The sequence below is a fragment of the Copadichromis virginalis genome, linkage group LG22 (assembly GCF_057382275.1).
Source record: "Copadichromis virginalis isolate Kocher_CV1m ecotype Utaka linkage group LG22, C_Virginalis_male_GT1.1, whole genome shotgun sequence".
Classification (NCBI taxonomy): Eukaryota; Metazoa; Chordata; class Actinopteri; order Cichliformes; family Cichlidae; genus Copadichromis; species Copadichromis virginalis.
Genome location: NC_140638.1, coordinates 13,586,639 through 13,602,589, shown reverse-complemented (window position 1 = coordinate 13,602,589; position 15,951 = coordinate 13,586,639). Strand labels below are relative to the sequence as shown.

The 15,951-nt window shown below is 41.1% G+C and overlaps 2 protein-coding genes across 5 annotated transcripts in view; both read left to right on the top strand.

Moving 5' to 3' along the window:
- Nucleotides 1-15,951, top strand: part of efna3a (ephrin-A3a) — an 81,333-nt gene that overhangs the window by 38,661 nt on the left and 26,721 nt on the right. The window lies entirely within an intron of this gene.
- LOC146682954 (uncharacterized) lies at nucleotides 12,627-13,438 on the top strand. The gene has a single exon (XM_085446734.1). The coding sequence runs from the start codon at nucleotides 12,685-12,687 to the stop codon at nucleotides 13,378-13,380; it is 696 nt and encodes a 231-aa protein (XP_085302860.1). The 5' UTR covers nucleotides 12,627-12,684; the 3' UTR covers nucleotides 13,381-13,438.

The window sequence follows — 15,951 nt, the reverse complement described above, 5'->3', positions numbered from 1 at the left end:
TCATCATTTGGAGTAAGTGCACAGCTTGCCGGGTTCAATTTAAGACAACACTGCCTCACAATATATGCATTATGCAACTCTGAGCTGAGGTAGTGTGAACGTGCTTGGTCTCTGACTAAATAATTATTCCAGTCCATATTTTGTAGTGACAGTCTAGATGCAGGCCATTTATTTATCCTATCCAAGGCAGGTCTGTATATTGCTGTTGTGGAAGTAAGTCATGGCATCATTTTAATTTAACCTTCAGGCTTCAAAACTTAATCTCCATGGTCACATTATCTCAATGAGCAACAGGGCAGTAACTCAGAAATTGAGAGATATTATATAAATTAGAGTTTAATGATATGTGAAGTTTTTATTTTAATGTAAAAATGGGGTAAATTGCTCCTGCACGCATTAAAATTGGATATTTATTTTAAAGCACTCAGCTCTACCAAGGATTCAGCAAGGGAAATGAGAAAAGAGATGTGGATTGTGCTGGAAACTAGAGGAGGGTCAATGATCCTTCTTGGATATTTATGAGACATAAAGGGTGACATGAAAATGTGATCAAATGGATGAGACGGAGCGGGAGACGAACGTTTGAAAGAGCAACGATTACTGAGGAGGGGCCGAGAACCTATGGCTGGGTTGTAGCATTAGGAGGAACGAGAGCAAACAGCAAACAAAAGCCGAGCAATCAAACAGCGAAAAAGAAGAAGAGGAGAAAAAACCCCAGAGATGAATAAGGAGTCGCAAATGAAAATAAATGGAGAATGAGAAAATTAAGCAGGGGTCGTGAGATATGAGGATGTGAGGAGAGAAAAGAGGTGGCGAGTGGGTGAGGAGAGCGAGGGGGGAAAAAAATCGAGCAAGCAAAGGGGGAAGGTTGTTGTTTTAAGATCAGTACGGCTGAGTGCGTTTTCCCCTCTCTGGGGAGGGGGCCCATCGGCTCTCCGTGTCTGTCACTCCACTCGTTTATGCCTTGCTCCGAGGGAGAGGTAAAGGGCACTGAGTTGTTTGTATGTGTGTGCGTGCGCGTGTGCTCGAGGTGGCTCGTCTAAATGGGGGCAATTTGGAAGAGGAGTGCAATGCTCTTTTCATCAGCAAATGAGTCACCCTTCCTTTCATTAGGTCGCTTTTCTTCGCTCTTCTTCTTTCAGCGCTGTTCTTTCCCGCTCGCTTGTTCTTCCCTTACAAATACAGGCCACTCTGTCCTCTGCTTCTGTCATTTCCTTTTCTCCTGTTATTGAAATCTAACACTTTCACGTCCCGTGGTCATTATGGGTCTTATATATAAATCTGCTGATAGAAATCTGGTGATATTTTCCAGCCTCAGCCTGAAGTGAACGCTTCAGATTGCACCGTCCAACTGTTCCAAACCCCTGAACGTCTAGTACAAAGAATATAAAACACATTTAAGATACCTTAAAGTTCAGTCATTCAAACATGTGTTGCTTGTTTTTTATTATATAGCTATCAGTATTTTTTTGGACACTTCTTTGGCTTTTCAGTGTTGGTCTGATAAAGATTAAAGCAACCAGTGATGCTGAAACACTGACAAGAAACAGCCTGATTTCACCGTCATTGCACTCCTGTGATGTGAGTTATTTTGTAGGGTTCAAAGAGAGATATAGTTCCTATTATGCATACTCTGTAGTGTTAAAAAAATCTTTTTTAATTGGATATGTCCAATATTTTCCTCATTTATTCTGAAATTCATTCATTCATTCAAGTAATAGGCTCCTATAAGTCTCCAGTGGAGTGGATTAGAGAGTGTACAAAATGCTTTGCTTAACTAAAGGTTAAAATGATTGTGTTTTATAATGCTGTTAAAAAAGTGACTTTGCTGCAGTAATGATGGTAATTACAATTAGTCACTTTCCACCCCTGCTGCTCACTTAAAATCACAGAGTAATGAAATGAATGTAGAATTACACGCCCATGGAAAAGCATGGTAACGCCTGGAATACATTTAGTGCTTTAAAATAAAAAATGAATTCAATAAAACATATAAAATCTAAATGAATGGATGAAAAATGAAAGCAAAATAAATGCCATCATTTCTTTTATGGTGTGTTTCTAAGAATCTGTGAAGGGACAAGAAGATGATGACTTTACTTTATAATACAGGCTGGCTAATGTGTGCTGTTTAATTAAAGGCCAGTATCAGTCAAATATATTAGCAAGCTAATTTATCTGTCTAGCCCGTGCGATGAGTGGTCTCCACACTGGCATAAAATTAACACTAAAATACGACTCTGTTTCAGTGCAATTGTGTTTTTTTTATTTACAACATGCCACATGCTCTATTTTTGGTAAGTAACTGTCAGGAGCCTCTGAAGCCAAGTTATCATTGTTTTTCCAGGTATTCAGACCTGTCACCACGAGTGTGTCTTTAGCCCAGTTGCCATGAAGGTTATCAGGCCAGCGCACAAACTAGACTAGAAGTGGAGGGGGTGAGCAGGGTGGGCTCCCCACAGGTTAGGAGGCATGAGTATGCAACGCCAGGTGCTTATTTTCACCTGTGTGTGTGCGTGGTGTGTGTTCCCGTGTGCGTTTGCAGGGCTGTCTGTCTGTTTATCCGCCTCTCTCTTTGCGTGTTAGTGTGTACCCATGTGCAGAACCTCCCAGCAGGAGCAGCCAAAGTGCACTCCTCTAATGTCATCCTGTGGCCGTCCTCCAGCTAAAAGCCAACGGCTTGCCCTCCTCAACACTCCGCCCCCCTCTTCCCCAATGTCACCTTTCCTCCTTCCACTTTTACTTTCTCCTCTAACACCTCCTTCACTCCACTCTCTCCCTCACTCACTCTCCATCCATTTGTCATTTTTCATCATCCGTCCGTGTTTGCTAATCTTCGTCCTTTCTCTGCTCTTCATCTCAATTCATCATCCCTACTTGGGTCTTGTGCTGAAGGTTACCCTGTGGCTGATGGAGAGGAGGCGAGGAACATAATCATAAAGACTGACAAGAATGGAAGAAGGAAGTTCTCTCTATTCTCCTTCTTTCTCTTTCTCGTTCTTTTTGTTCTTTCTCTTTGCTTCCTTTCACCGTCGGTTGCTCCTCTCCTGATCTCTGCTCCTCCATCTGCTTCTCCCTGTCTTTGTTACTCTGACACCACTCACCTCTCTCTCTCCTGCTGATCCCTCTGTACTGACAGCCATCAAATTTCCAGCAGATGGACAAACTTCACTGAAATGTGAAGTGATCGTCTGTGTGTGCTTAATTTAAAGTGATGCCAGGCAGTGCGACCTCTGCACGAGGTCGACGCCTTTGTGTTTACAGTTTGTGCATGTTAAATATGGCCAGCTCGCCTTGCTCTGTCATGCTTCACACACACCCACACAGCGAGAGCTCGGTACATTAGGCTGTTAGAGTATTCTATCTTTGCGGACATAAGGTCACATTCAGAGCTCCTGAATGCCTCAGTACACAGGCCGGTTGCATTAGGCCCAGAAATCATGGCAAAGCGGCCCGTCTGTCTCTATCTGAAATTCTAATCACCGCTTGCAGACATTACTATTCAGCGTGTGCTCCCGCTGGGTGCCCGTTAAGCGGCTAAGCTTTGCACTAAAGTTTTGGTTAAACCGTGAAGGCCAAAGCCAATTTCACAACACCCATATTTGTATTACATATTGATAAACACAATCTGTCTGTTACTTGCTGCCCCCAGTCTGCCGTCTCCTTCCCTTGCTCTTTGCTGTCAGTCTCCCTTCACCTCGGCCTCCACCGGTCCCTGCTCCAACTTCAAAACAGTGTATTTTTCCACGTTTACAGTGCATCCAGTGGACCCATTCCTGTTGTCACCAGTTATTTCTGCATTACACATCTTTTCTTAATAATCTCCTCTCACATCTTTCAATTTTCCCTTCTTTGCCGCCCTCCGTCTCTGCATTCCTTTCTTGTGCCTCGGTTAAAGCGGTTCACCTCTCCACTATCTCCATGCCCGGGCGCACTTCCGCCATTCGACACAATTCTTATCTTTCTCTCTATATTCCTTCATCTCTTCTTTTTCTATCCGTCTTCTCTATCTTGTTGCCCAGCTACCTCTCGCATACCCCCATCTCTGCGACCTCTATCCCCTCCCTTTCTGTCCCCCTGTCCCCCAGCTGAAATTAAAGTCTGTCGGCACGAACCGGGCCCGACCACATCTCCCACCGAGGCTCAGCCACACGGACCCAAGAAAACAGACCTTGAAAAACAAGATAAAGTACATCAAAACTGCAGTGGGTTCACTGCTCCATGGGCAGTGTATATTTTTGGATACCATTTCACATTTTTACACTCTCCCTGCCCCGCTCCACCCAGTCTGTCTGTGTTTCTCTCTCCTTCTTTCTGTTTTGCTCCGTCTCTCTTTCTCTGTGTTTCTTTCACGGGCACACATTGTCGCAGTCTTGACAGTGAAGCGAGTCTGCAGTGATTAACATTGATTATAGTGGCTAACGAGTCTCCTTTTCATTCTGTTGGTGTGAACGTCTCTGTGTGTGTGTTTTAATATATGTGTTATTGTGTATGGCTGTGTGTTCAGAGTGTGTACATAAAGCTGTCACTCATCTGGGCTGGGTGTGTGAGAAAAGAAAAGCCCAGCTGTGAGTACTTAGCAGTGTAGGTGTGTGTGTGTGTTTAATGGGATTGTGTTGATGCACTGCTGTGTGTGTGTGTGTGTACATATAGTATACTGATGTATTCAGCTGCTGTCTGTTTAGCAGAGAGACACATCCTTTGTTGTCTTGCCACATGGAACATTTTACCCACAGATTTGCTTAGTGAGAAGCAAACGGCCTGCAGCTTAATTCTACTTCCAGTCAACTGACCAGTCACATCTGTCATTTTACATCAAAAACACACTGGATGCCCTGTTGCGTTTCATTATTTGAAATATATTTATCCCTGTGTGAACATTTACATTTTATTTTCTCGCCTTTTTTTTCGCTCGTTTGCCAGGTTAGTTACTGTTTTAGTCTGGATAAGGTTGAAATAAATATCAGGATATTTTAAACTACTCTACCCAATATTTTATTTTTACAATATATTGGAAGCCATCTAGAATCATCACCAGACTCTGCTGTTCAGCTCAGTTCTGCTGAACACTTTTACATCTTTCCACCACAGATGGCCTATGAACACTGGATATAGCTTCTAAACCTGATTTCTTTCTAATCACAGACAGCGGGTAACTCCACTGGATGCAAAAAGTGCTTGAAGCGTACTTCTTGACCCGACGGTTACTGTATGAAACTAGTTTCAAAAAGAGTGCTGCACCAAAACCTCTCTGTGACTGCTTTGATCATTAGAAGACTGTAGTTTGCATGCAAGGCAGAGACTTTAAACACTTGCTAACTACCATCAAGCAGTGGTGAATCTTGAAAAGCTGAGATGCAAACCGGAGAGGCAGATCTGAAAACAGATTGCCTTATAAAATGTGTTGGCCGCAGCAGCAATCGACACATTTTAGCTTGAAAGCAGATGTTCCACATTTGCATTGCACTCTTTATGGTTTTATTACTGTTTAGCAACTAGTTGGCAAATGTTTTCAGATAATTTAGCGTCTTGCATGCAAACTACAGGCTGCTAGCAACTGAAACAATCACAATGATATTTAGCAATTTCACCATTTTTTATCCATTCAAATAATATGCTTCTTTAAGTCTCCACCCGATTGCAGAGAGCACAAAATGCTTTGCCTAGCTAAAGGTAAAATTATTGGGTTTTATAACACTGCTAAAAAGTGACTTTGCTGCAGTAATGATGGTAATTACAATTTGTCACATTCCACCCCTGCTGCTCAGTTAAAATCACTGCGTAATGAAATGAATGTAGAATTACATGCCCATGGAAAAGCATGGTAAAGCCTGGAATACATTTAGTGCTTTAAAATAAAAAAAATGAATTCAATAAAACATATTAAGCATTTAAACGAACGAACGAATGAAAAATTTAAATACAATAAATGTCATCAAGGGGTTATTTTTATAACGTTTGATTAAAGGCTGCTATGAGTCAAATATATTAGAAAGCTAATTTATCTGTCTAATCCAAGCAATGGGTAATGTCCACACTGTCGTAACACTAAAATATGAGAAATGTTTGGGACAGCAAACCATCTCCTGCAACCACTTGCCAAATTGTTGGGGAATGTATTTTTCCATAGCAACTGGTGGTTCCATAGCAACTGGGAGGGGTCACTGACCAGGAGGTGGGCCTGTTTGACTGGGCCTTTAGCAATTTATTTCACAGCAACTGTGAGACCTGAGGAGCCCATGGTCTTTGTCACTGGTTTTAAGCCTTAATGAATACAACATTTTTTCTTTTCTTTTTTCTTTTATTATTATTATTATTATTATCATTATTATTATTATTATTTTTAATTATGGGCTCTGTGGGAGAAAAAATAGACTTTGGAGTGTGGATATCTTACACTTCACAGGGCAAACAGTGTCCTTAGTTTCTTGGTTTCAGGTCAAAGCTTTACAATGAGATTTCAACAACCAGTGGGAGACATCATGGTGGTTACCATTTTAAATGCAGTCTACGATTCCACTCGTGTTTTTCTTGTTAAGTGTTGAAAATATTGCAACAACAAAAACAGAAGATAAAAGTATTGCTAATGTTGCTCTATATCTGCTCTTTGTGATAAATACAACTCATTTGCTGTCGTGCCCCACAATACTTTCAGACAATAGTACGAATATGTGACAAATTAAAGGAAAAACCTGAACCCTCGATCCTTCCAGTGAGAGCATGCAGTATCTCTGTTATGCTATGAGGCGGATCAATACAGTGCTGTTCTGATTGATCACCTTTACCCTATGATGAAATATCTCTTTCCTAATGAGAGTAGTCTCTTCTAGGATGACATTTTTATTTATACATTTTTTATTTAACCAGGAGGTCCCTTAAGATTAAAATCTCTTTTTCAAGGGAGACCTGGCCAAGAAGGAGCAGCGCTACAAGGTTACAAAAATTATTAACACAAATATAACACAAATACACATAATTATAATAAATCAAATTAAAAAGAACATGTAAGATAACATAACATACAAGTCCAGCTCAGAAATAGCAGTTGGGCTGTTCTTGGTAAGAGCGCTGAACTGCCACAGGTGGACAAAAACATTCAGGTTTAGTTTGTTCTGAAGGTTACTTCATGACCAGTGTGCAAAATAAAACATCACTGTTCTGCTAAGCTCAGAAATCATTCCTGGGTACCAAAAAGATGAGACATGTGGAGGGGAGAAAATCATAGCAGTTGTTTGTAGGTGTTAAAAAGTTGCATAGATAAGAAAGGACTTTACCCAGTGTCACCCACCCAGATACCTACATTGTTGTAGGCTTTATCTAGAACTTTATCCAAGAAAGGTCTTATTATGATAATAAAAACACAATAACCGTTAACATTTTCATGAAGTGCTCAGTATGCACTTTGAAGGAAAACATGTCACCCACCCAGATACGTAAGTTTTTGTAGGCTGATACTTTTTTTTAATTATGTCTCCACCTGGGAGACATGTTACCAACATTATCTCAGATATGAAAGGGATTTCTGGACATAACAATGTAAATTTACCAGATCTGTTGGACATGAGGGGGTCACTGAATGATTGGTTGATGTAGCTGCAAACCTAAACACCTTCGGGAGAACTGAAGTGTTAGGCAACGGTCTCAATAACCATCATCAGAACAAGAGAATAATGCATGCTTAGATTTCCAGAGACTTTGCATGCAGTAGTTGACACTTTGCTAAGACATACTATGTTCTTTTCATTTGTTAACCTCCCTAGATTTGCTTGCTCGTTGCTCCAGTTGGCCTTAGAAATAAGAGGTATAGATTTATGGCACTGTATGTCAGTCATATTTACAGCATAATGTAAAATGACAAATAAAATAACAAAACTTAACTTCAGCACTTACACTCTTAGTATGCATGAATTGAACGATTGATATTTTTAACTACCACCTGATTAAAGTGAGTGAAAACTTACCAATTTATATAATAATGACATAACACAGTCTAATCCTCACAATACAATTCTGCTGACAGGTGATAAATCGTATAATTAGATTTTTTCCCATACCTAGCTTTCGGTGCATAAAGGCATACCAAATCGACTGTCAAAACAAAGGTGGTATAGAGTGTGCAAGTCTAAACAAAAGCAGATAATTTGCATGTGCTGGATGTTTCAGGTGTGACTGAGCGTGTTGATTTGGTCCTGTATGATACCTGAGCACAGTAGCTCATGCGGTAACCCTCCTGGCTGAGGTGGTGTAGGCTCAGTGAGCCTTTGAGGCGCAGAGATTCACATCCGACATGGCTGCCTGAGCCATAAGAACAACTCCATGAATTATGAAAGGGCAAAAGCCATTGGCTGGGCTGTTCTGAGAGGGGAGGAGATGGAGCAAGAGATAACTACACATTGTAGATAGATACAAAGATAGTGTAGAGTGAGCAAAGTGGAAAAAATACAGTAGAAAAAGATGCACTGGCACAAAAAAAGGGAGGGTGGGGGGAGAGATAAAGCTTGCATGTGTAGTGAAGTGAAAAGATGTTTGTTTTGGAGTGAGGGGGAAAAAGTGTGTGTATGTTTGTCTTTGTGTGTCTTTCTTTCGGGAGGATCGACAATGCATCCTTCCCGAATCTAACCAGCTGTGTGAAGAATTGCTAACTACGCCACTGGATTTAGACTCATCACTAGGCCCACAAAAGCAACATTTTCACACAGCATACAGCACACAGGCTTTGTTCCAGCCTCTTCAAACAGTTTTTACTGTGGAGGTGTCACAGCACGCCAGGCGGGGATCTGCTGCCCACCATTTCTAAACCCCAGCAGAAAACAGAGGAGTGACGGAGTGAGGGGGTTTTTTTTCTTCTTGCACCAATTATCTAATGTGTGATCTTGGGGCCTGTCTGCCTGTCATGCACAGCCTCTGGTTTATTCTGTCTTTTAATCTTTCTAGTAATCTTTTTGCCACTGCTGAGCCAGTGTCACAGCAGTGAACTCCAAGACAAGGCAATTCCATTAGGAGATGGTATGAGGCGGTATTCATTATTGGCCTCGGCTAGATGCTGCACCGCACATGGAAGGGTGGCAAGGGGGTGTTTTAATTTGATTTGATTCCTCAGGATAATGCATTGTGCCTCATCGCAAAGTTGTTCCAGAGAGGGGATTTCCATATTCACAAGGAGGTATTGTAGATATTGAAAGCAGGTTGATTTCCTTGTGTATCATTGTCTGGTGTAATTCACCCCTACCCACAATCCTTTGCCTCTCCCTCACACCGTTCCAGGTCTATCTCTGTGAAGCCTCCTCTCTGAGCGGGCCTCTAAAATCCTGCCTCAGTCTAAAGTGTTTAAACAGAAAACATTGCAAACATGTAGCATTTTAGCCTCCTGCACCCAGTGCTCCCGTTCTGCCTCTCCAGTCACTCTCTGCCCGCGTTGCCAAACAGCAGCAGCTGTGGTGTTAAAAACTGTCCTGAAGAAGCAAACATGCTGCCTCTCCCAGGATGCTTCGCATCGAACGCTTTCAGAATGCTCCTCGCTTCATTTCCTCGGTTGCACAAGCACCTTTTATGTACCTGCAACTTTCACAATTCGTAACCCTAAGAAATGTGGAGTGACGGAAGGCAGGCGGAAAAAAGATGGGACGTGGAGGGTGGGGAAAGAACAACGGAGGGAGTGCAGCCACGCAGGTGAGGAGGTAAAGAGAAATAGGGGTGAGCGTCGGCTGCAGCCAGTCAATTATTCAGGTTTGTGGTACCTACCTTGGGAGCTGCTTTCAGCATGCCTGCCTGGCATCACCTGCTAATAGGCCACCAATTGACATGCTAGCTTAGCAGACGGTCCTCATCTCGCTTTCCTCATGTACGGGGCTCTTATCAGTGCTCCCTGCTGGAACGTGTAAATAATTACTCCATGACCACTCTGCTGTGAGCTAGAGGGTTATTTGCACAAAGAAAGGAGGATATATTTCAAAAGGGGCGACGGGTTATTTTAAGAAAATGGGTGAATTATTTATGGAGGCCTGCTAGGAAGTGTTTGTGCGTTTGCGCTGTTGCATGTTTGGTGTGAGCTGGAAAGAACCTGAGGGTTTTTATCTGTTAAAGACATGTGTAAGTTAATTGTATTTAGAGTAAGTGATCAGGGAGCGCGCTTTGAGGTTTATTTTTTACATTTCAAAGAGTGTGTGCATGCGTGGTGGTCTTCGGGGAGGGGGTGCTTACACCTACATTAAACCCTGCAGTCGCCATGGCTTGGAGATAAAAGACCAGATTATTCTACTTGGCATCCATTAGATTGTCTGAATATCGTCCAGTTTAAATCTGACCCAGAACTACTTTCCTTGATCTTCCTTTCTTCCTTTCCTTTCCACCTCGCACCCCTCTCTCTCTCTCCTTTGTTCTCTTTCCTCTCTTTGGTGCGGGATGAGAGAGGGATATGTGTGCCAGCCCAGAGAAGGAGCTTACAGACTGAGGTTTTTTGAAAATGAACGCCCTACTGTGGTTAACTTCCTGTGAGAGTAGCCGAGCCCCCTCACTCACTGAACTTCAAAGCTTGCATACTACACTTTGTAAAGATAATGTAAGCGGCACTGTTGTCTTGTGGCTCCCTCTGTGGATTTACCTTCGTGTTATACTTTGCCTATATTTTTGCAACGTGGTTGTTTTATGTTCACTTTTACCTGCACACTGCCTCAGATGTCTCATTTGTTGAAGATTTTCTTTACGTGAATACTAAGCTGATGTATGTTTGTGCACTCCCTGTTTTGCTCGAGTCTGTCTTCTGCTCTTTTAGTAACCAGACAGTTTGAGATTGGCAGGATAAGCACTTTGTTTTTTGGACATGGCCACGTGGGCAACTGGGAGCTGCCTGGCACCCTCTCTGAGGGTGTGTACTGTGGAGAATTCATCTTGATGAGAGCTCCTATTGTGTGTCACAGCTCCTCTGCTATCTCACTTTCTGTCAGGCTGCCTGTCTTTTTCCTCTAAGGCCAGCACCCTTTGTATAAGTGGCAGCATACAGTAAACAAAATAGAAATAGACCTTTTCTCACAGCTAATATTTTGATTTGATTCGATGACAGAAAAACATGCCACATTGGGCTTTGATCGTCACGTCCTGCGGGCACCTCTGGTCCGAACTTGTCAAAAATTTCAAAAAATCTCATTTTCAGTTTGGGCAGATGGAGTAGCTCTCTAAATGGAAAAAGATGGAAAAAGAAATCCACCTGAAAAGAAATCGATTGTGGATGTTTATTGTCATTTTGACTACTCTGAGTATGTGTGATTGTAGATTGTGCTAGAGGAAGGCTGTGTCCTAGATCAGGGCTGAAGAGATTTCTTTTTTGCATTGTTGCAGATGTCCACTAGATGAAGGTACTTTGCAGATATTTAGCTGAATAGCAGAGGGGACTGTAGCATCTCCATGCAGGTCCCTTTTCAGTACTGCCAAGGGCACATGAGTCTAAAAACTCGGCTGTGGATCAATGTGCTAGGATACCCTGGTCTAATGAATCACATTTTCCTTTACTTTATTTCAATAGCCAGGTGCGTGTGCAATTATTTACTTGGGTAGCATGATGCACTGCAGGAGAAAAGCAAGCCAACAGAGGCATTGCATTGTTCTGGACAATATTGTACTGGGAAACCTTGGCTTCTGGCATTCATGTGGACACTGTTTTGACATTTAGCACTCAGCTGCACATTACACACATCCCTTCATGGCAGTGATGTTGCCTGTGGGTATTGATCTCATTGAGCAAGATAATCTGCCCTGTCACGTTGGGAAAAATGTTTGGAAATAGTTTGAAAACCATCTCATGGTTTAAATTGATATGATCGAGCATCTGGAAGATGTGGTAGAAAAACAACCAAAACCTAGAGGCCTCCAGGGATCTGCTGCTGTGGTCTTGCTGTATTTTACCACAATGACACCATTGGAGGTTTTTCGTAGTGCTTCAGTGGGATGTGTTGGTGGCACAAGGGACCCAGAGAAAGGTGATGTTACAAACACCGTCTTTATGTACAGTTAAGTATATCTATGATATGGTTTGTATGCTCCATTATGCCCATTTATACATTTTGGACCTTTTGCTTCCAAGTAGAAAAGACCATTTTTTCTGCTTTTCATGATTTGGTGACAGATAAGTAGTGAACCAAAGGGGAGGAGAGTGAAGCAAAAAAGCAGCAATCTCACAGAGAGAGAGCAGATGTGTACAATCAGGCCTTTAGTAGTGAAGTACAATTGGAGCCTCACCTTTGGAGAGATGGACCCTTGTTATCGCGGCATGTTGCGAGGTACGATCACACCGAGAGCTCAGCGGGGTGGATCACTTTTCAAGACTGGCCGTGACTGGAACTGGCATCGGTTTATGATACATCTGAAGGTTTTGGTGTGATTAGGAGAGGAGTTATTCTCGTTTTCTTTTTATGTTCGACTGTTTTTTGTCCACGCCATTCGTTCCAATTAAATGACCAGATTTTTGGACATAGCAGCACAGCAGCACGGATATTTGAGCCACTCAAAATCCCAATTGCATTAAACCAAACCGGAGTTATGAGCATAGGGAGTTTAATTGCGTGTATCTGCGATCTCAGTGTTAACAAGAAGATCAGGGTAGATTGGCATTCAGCGGTGAGTGAGAGGAAGGACGCTAGCATCAACTAGCTAGCCGGTCGTCACGGCAAAGCTACAAGAGCGTCTCTCAGCATGGGCCCGAAAAAAGTTCTGTCAGCCGAGGAAGGAGACGATATTAAGAAGTCGCTGGAGTTTATGACAGAGGAGATTTCTACTGTCAAACTGCAGCAGAAAGCCATCCTGGACCTGGTCGAGGAAGTTAAGGCTCTCCGCATCCAGAACGCCGAGAAGGATCGGCGGCTGGCGTACCTGGAGAACAGAGTGGCGGATTTGGAGCAGTACACCCGGATGAACGATGTTATCATCACGGGGCTTCGCATCAAACCCCGGTCATACGCCCGGGCGGTCGCCACTGACAATGTAGGAGGGCCAGGAGAGGAAGATGTCAACTCCACGGAGCATCAAGTGGTTACCTTTCTACGGTCCAAAGGTGTGGAAGTGGATTATAACAACATTGAGGCTTGCCACCCTCTACCCCGAAAAAATGACAGTGACAAACCAGCCATCATTGTGAGATTTGCAAACAGAAAACAGAAAACAGCACTGTTAAAACAAGGAAAGAAACTGAAAGGATCCGATGTCTTCATGAACGAACATCTGATAAAAAGAAATGCGGACATTGCCAGGAAAGCACGTTACTTGAAGAAACAGGGAAAAATTCAAAATACATGGACCACCAACTGCAAAGTATTCATTAAACTCAATGGAACACCGGAACAAGCCAAAGTGTTGGTCATCAGAAATATGGAAGAGCTGGACAAATACTGAGGTCAACTTACTCTGGAGGTATGAATACACATGTGACGTGACACACAACACAACACATGGCACAGTCCAAAAGAACTTCATCTGCATCCGGCAACAATATCAACATGACTGATTGGAATTCTCTTTATGATAATCTGGAACTGAGAACATTTCGATACACAGACCATAATGTTCTAGACTTAGAAAAGGATATAGACCCGGAAAATAATTTCTTCTACAACATCAGCTGTAACTGCTGCTACTTCACTGATGAACAGTTTAAGCACACCATCAACACGGAAAATAAATTATCAATAATCCATTTTAATAGCAGAAGTCTGTATGCCAACTTCAACAATATAAAGGAATATCTAAATGAGTTGACAAATCCATTTGGAATTATTGCCATTTCTGAAACATGGATCAATGCGGAGAAAGGAATGGACTTTGGACTGGAGGGATATGAAGTGAATTTTGTAAATAGAAGGAACAAGAGTGGAGGGGGAGTAGCTGTGTATGTGGATAAAAACCTAAACTACAAGGTGGTAGAAAGTATGACAACTGTAATTGATAATTTACTAGAATGTATAACAATTGAAATTTATAAGGAAAAAGAAAAAAATGTAATAATTAGCTGTATATATAGAACACCTGGCTCTAGTATTCAAGTATTTAATGACTTCATAGAGGAAATATTCTCTAAAACAAATCAAAAAGTTATGTTTATCTGTGGTGATTTTAATATTGACCTGTTGAATCCAAAAAAGCATAAAATGACCGACGAATTCCTAAACACTATGTACAGTTTGAGTTTACATCCTAAAATAACCAGGCCTAGCAGAATTACACCACATTGTGCCACCTTACTTGACAATATTTTCACTAACAATATGGAAAACAACATTGTGAGCGGATTATTAATTAATGACATCAGTGATCACCTACCAGTTTTTGCAGTTTATGACACTAATTATAAGAAAAATCAGCATGAAGAACAACTGAGATACAGACGTGTAAGGACGGAAGAAACGATGACTGCATTTAAGAACGATCTATTAAATCAGGACTGGGACAATGTGTACAAAGAAGCTGATATTGATATTGCATATGGCATATTTTTAAGAATATTCATGGAGTTGTACGATAAAAACTGTCCAACAATAAAATACAACAGAAAGCACAAATATTCAGATAGACCATGGCTCACTAAGGGTTTACAAAATGCATGTAAAAAGAAAAATACACTCTATAGGGAATACCTAAAACAAAGAACAAAAGAAGCTGAAAATAAATATAAAAAATACAAAAATAAGTTGACCAATATTATACGTGTATGTAGAAAGGAGTATTATAGTAAAATATTGAACAACAATAAACATAATAAGAAAGGAATATGGGATGTTTTAAACGGTATCATTAAAAATAATTCTGGACAACAAAGTTATCCACAATACTTTATCGATAATGGCAATATTATGGAAAACACTGCTGATAAGGTCAACAGCTTTAATCATTATTTTGTAAATATTGGACCAAAACTGGCAGAACAAATTCCTGAGTCACTGCCATCAGTAGAATGTAGTGAAAACCTGATTGATAGGAACCCTAACTCAATGTTCCTCACATCAGTGGAGGGAAAAGAAATAATTGACATTGTACACATGTGTAAATATAAAACATCTACTGATTGTAATGATATTGACATGAAAATCGTCAAGAAGGTCATTGAAGGAATTGTAGGACCTCTAACATATATTTGCAACTTATCATTTCAGACGGGAAAAGTGCCAAACAAAATGAAAATAGCTAAAGTTGTGCCGCTGTATAAAACCGGGGATAGACGCCACTTCACAAATTACAGGCCTGTTTCTTTACTACCACAATTCTCCAAAATCCTAGAAAACCTGTTTAATAAACGATTAGACAAATTCTTAGATAAATATAAATTACTCTCTGACAGTCAATATGGATTCAGATCAAAAAGATCAACATCTCTGGCATTAATCGAATCAATTGAGGAGATTACGAATGCTATAGATCAGAAACAGTATGCAGCTGGAGTATTTCTGGATTTCAAGAAAGCATTCGACACAATCAATCATGACATATTAATTAATAAACTGGAACGGTATGGGATCAGGGGGGTTGTACTGCAATGGGTGAAAAATTATTTAAGTGACCGGAAACAATTTGTGAAGCTGGGTGTCCATTCCTCATCATGCTTGGACATTGCTTGTGGTGTTCCACAAGGCTCTGTACTGGGTCCAAAATTATTTATTATTTATATAAATGATATTTGTAAGGCATCTGATATATTAAAATTAGTATTATTTGCAGATGACACAAATATTTTTTGTTCTGGGGGGAATCTAAAGGAGCTGCTGGATACAATTACTTCAGAAATGTGCAAAATTAAAAAATGGTTTAACAGGAACAAACTATCGCTAAATCTAAGTAAAACTAAAATTATCTTATTTGGGAATTCCCTTAGAAATGCACAAGTGCAGATTCATGTAGATGGTGTGGAAATTGAAAGAGTACTTGAACATAAGTTTCTTGGTGTGATTATAGATGATAAATTAAACTGGAAGT

What these genes read in the sequence shown, in the direction of transcription:
- LOC146682954 (XM_085446734.1), top strand. Translation starts at nt 12,685, where the DNA reads ATGGGCCCGAAAAAAGTTCTGTCAGCCGAGGAAGGAGACGATATTAAG.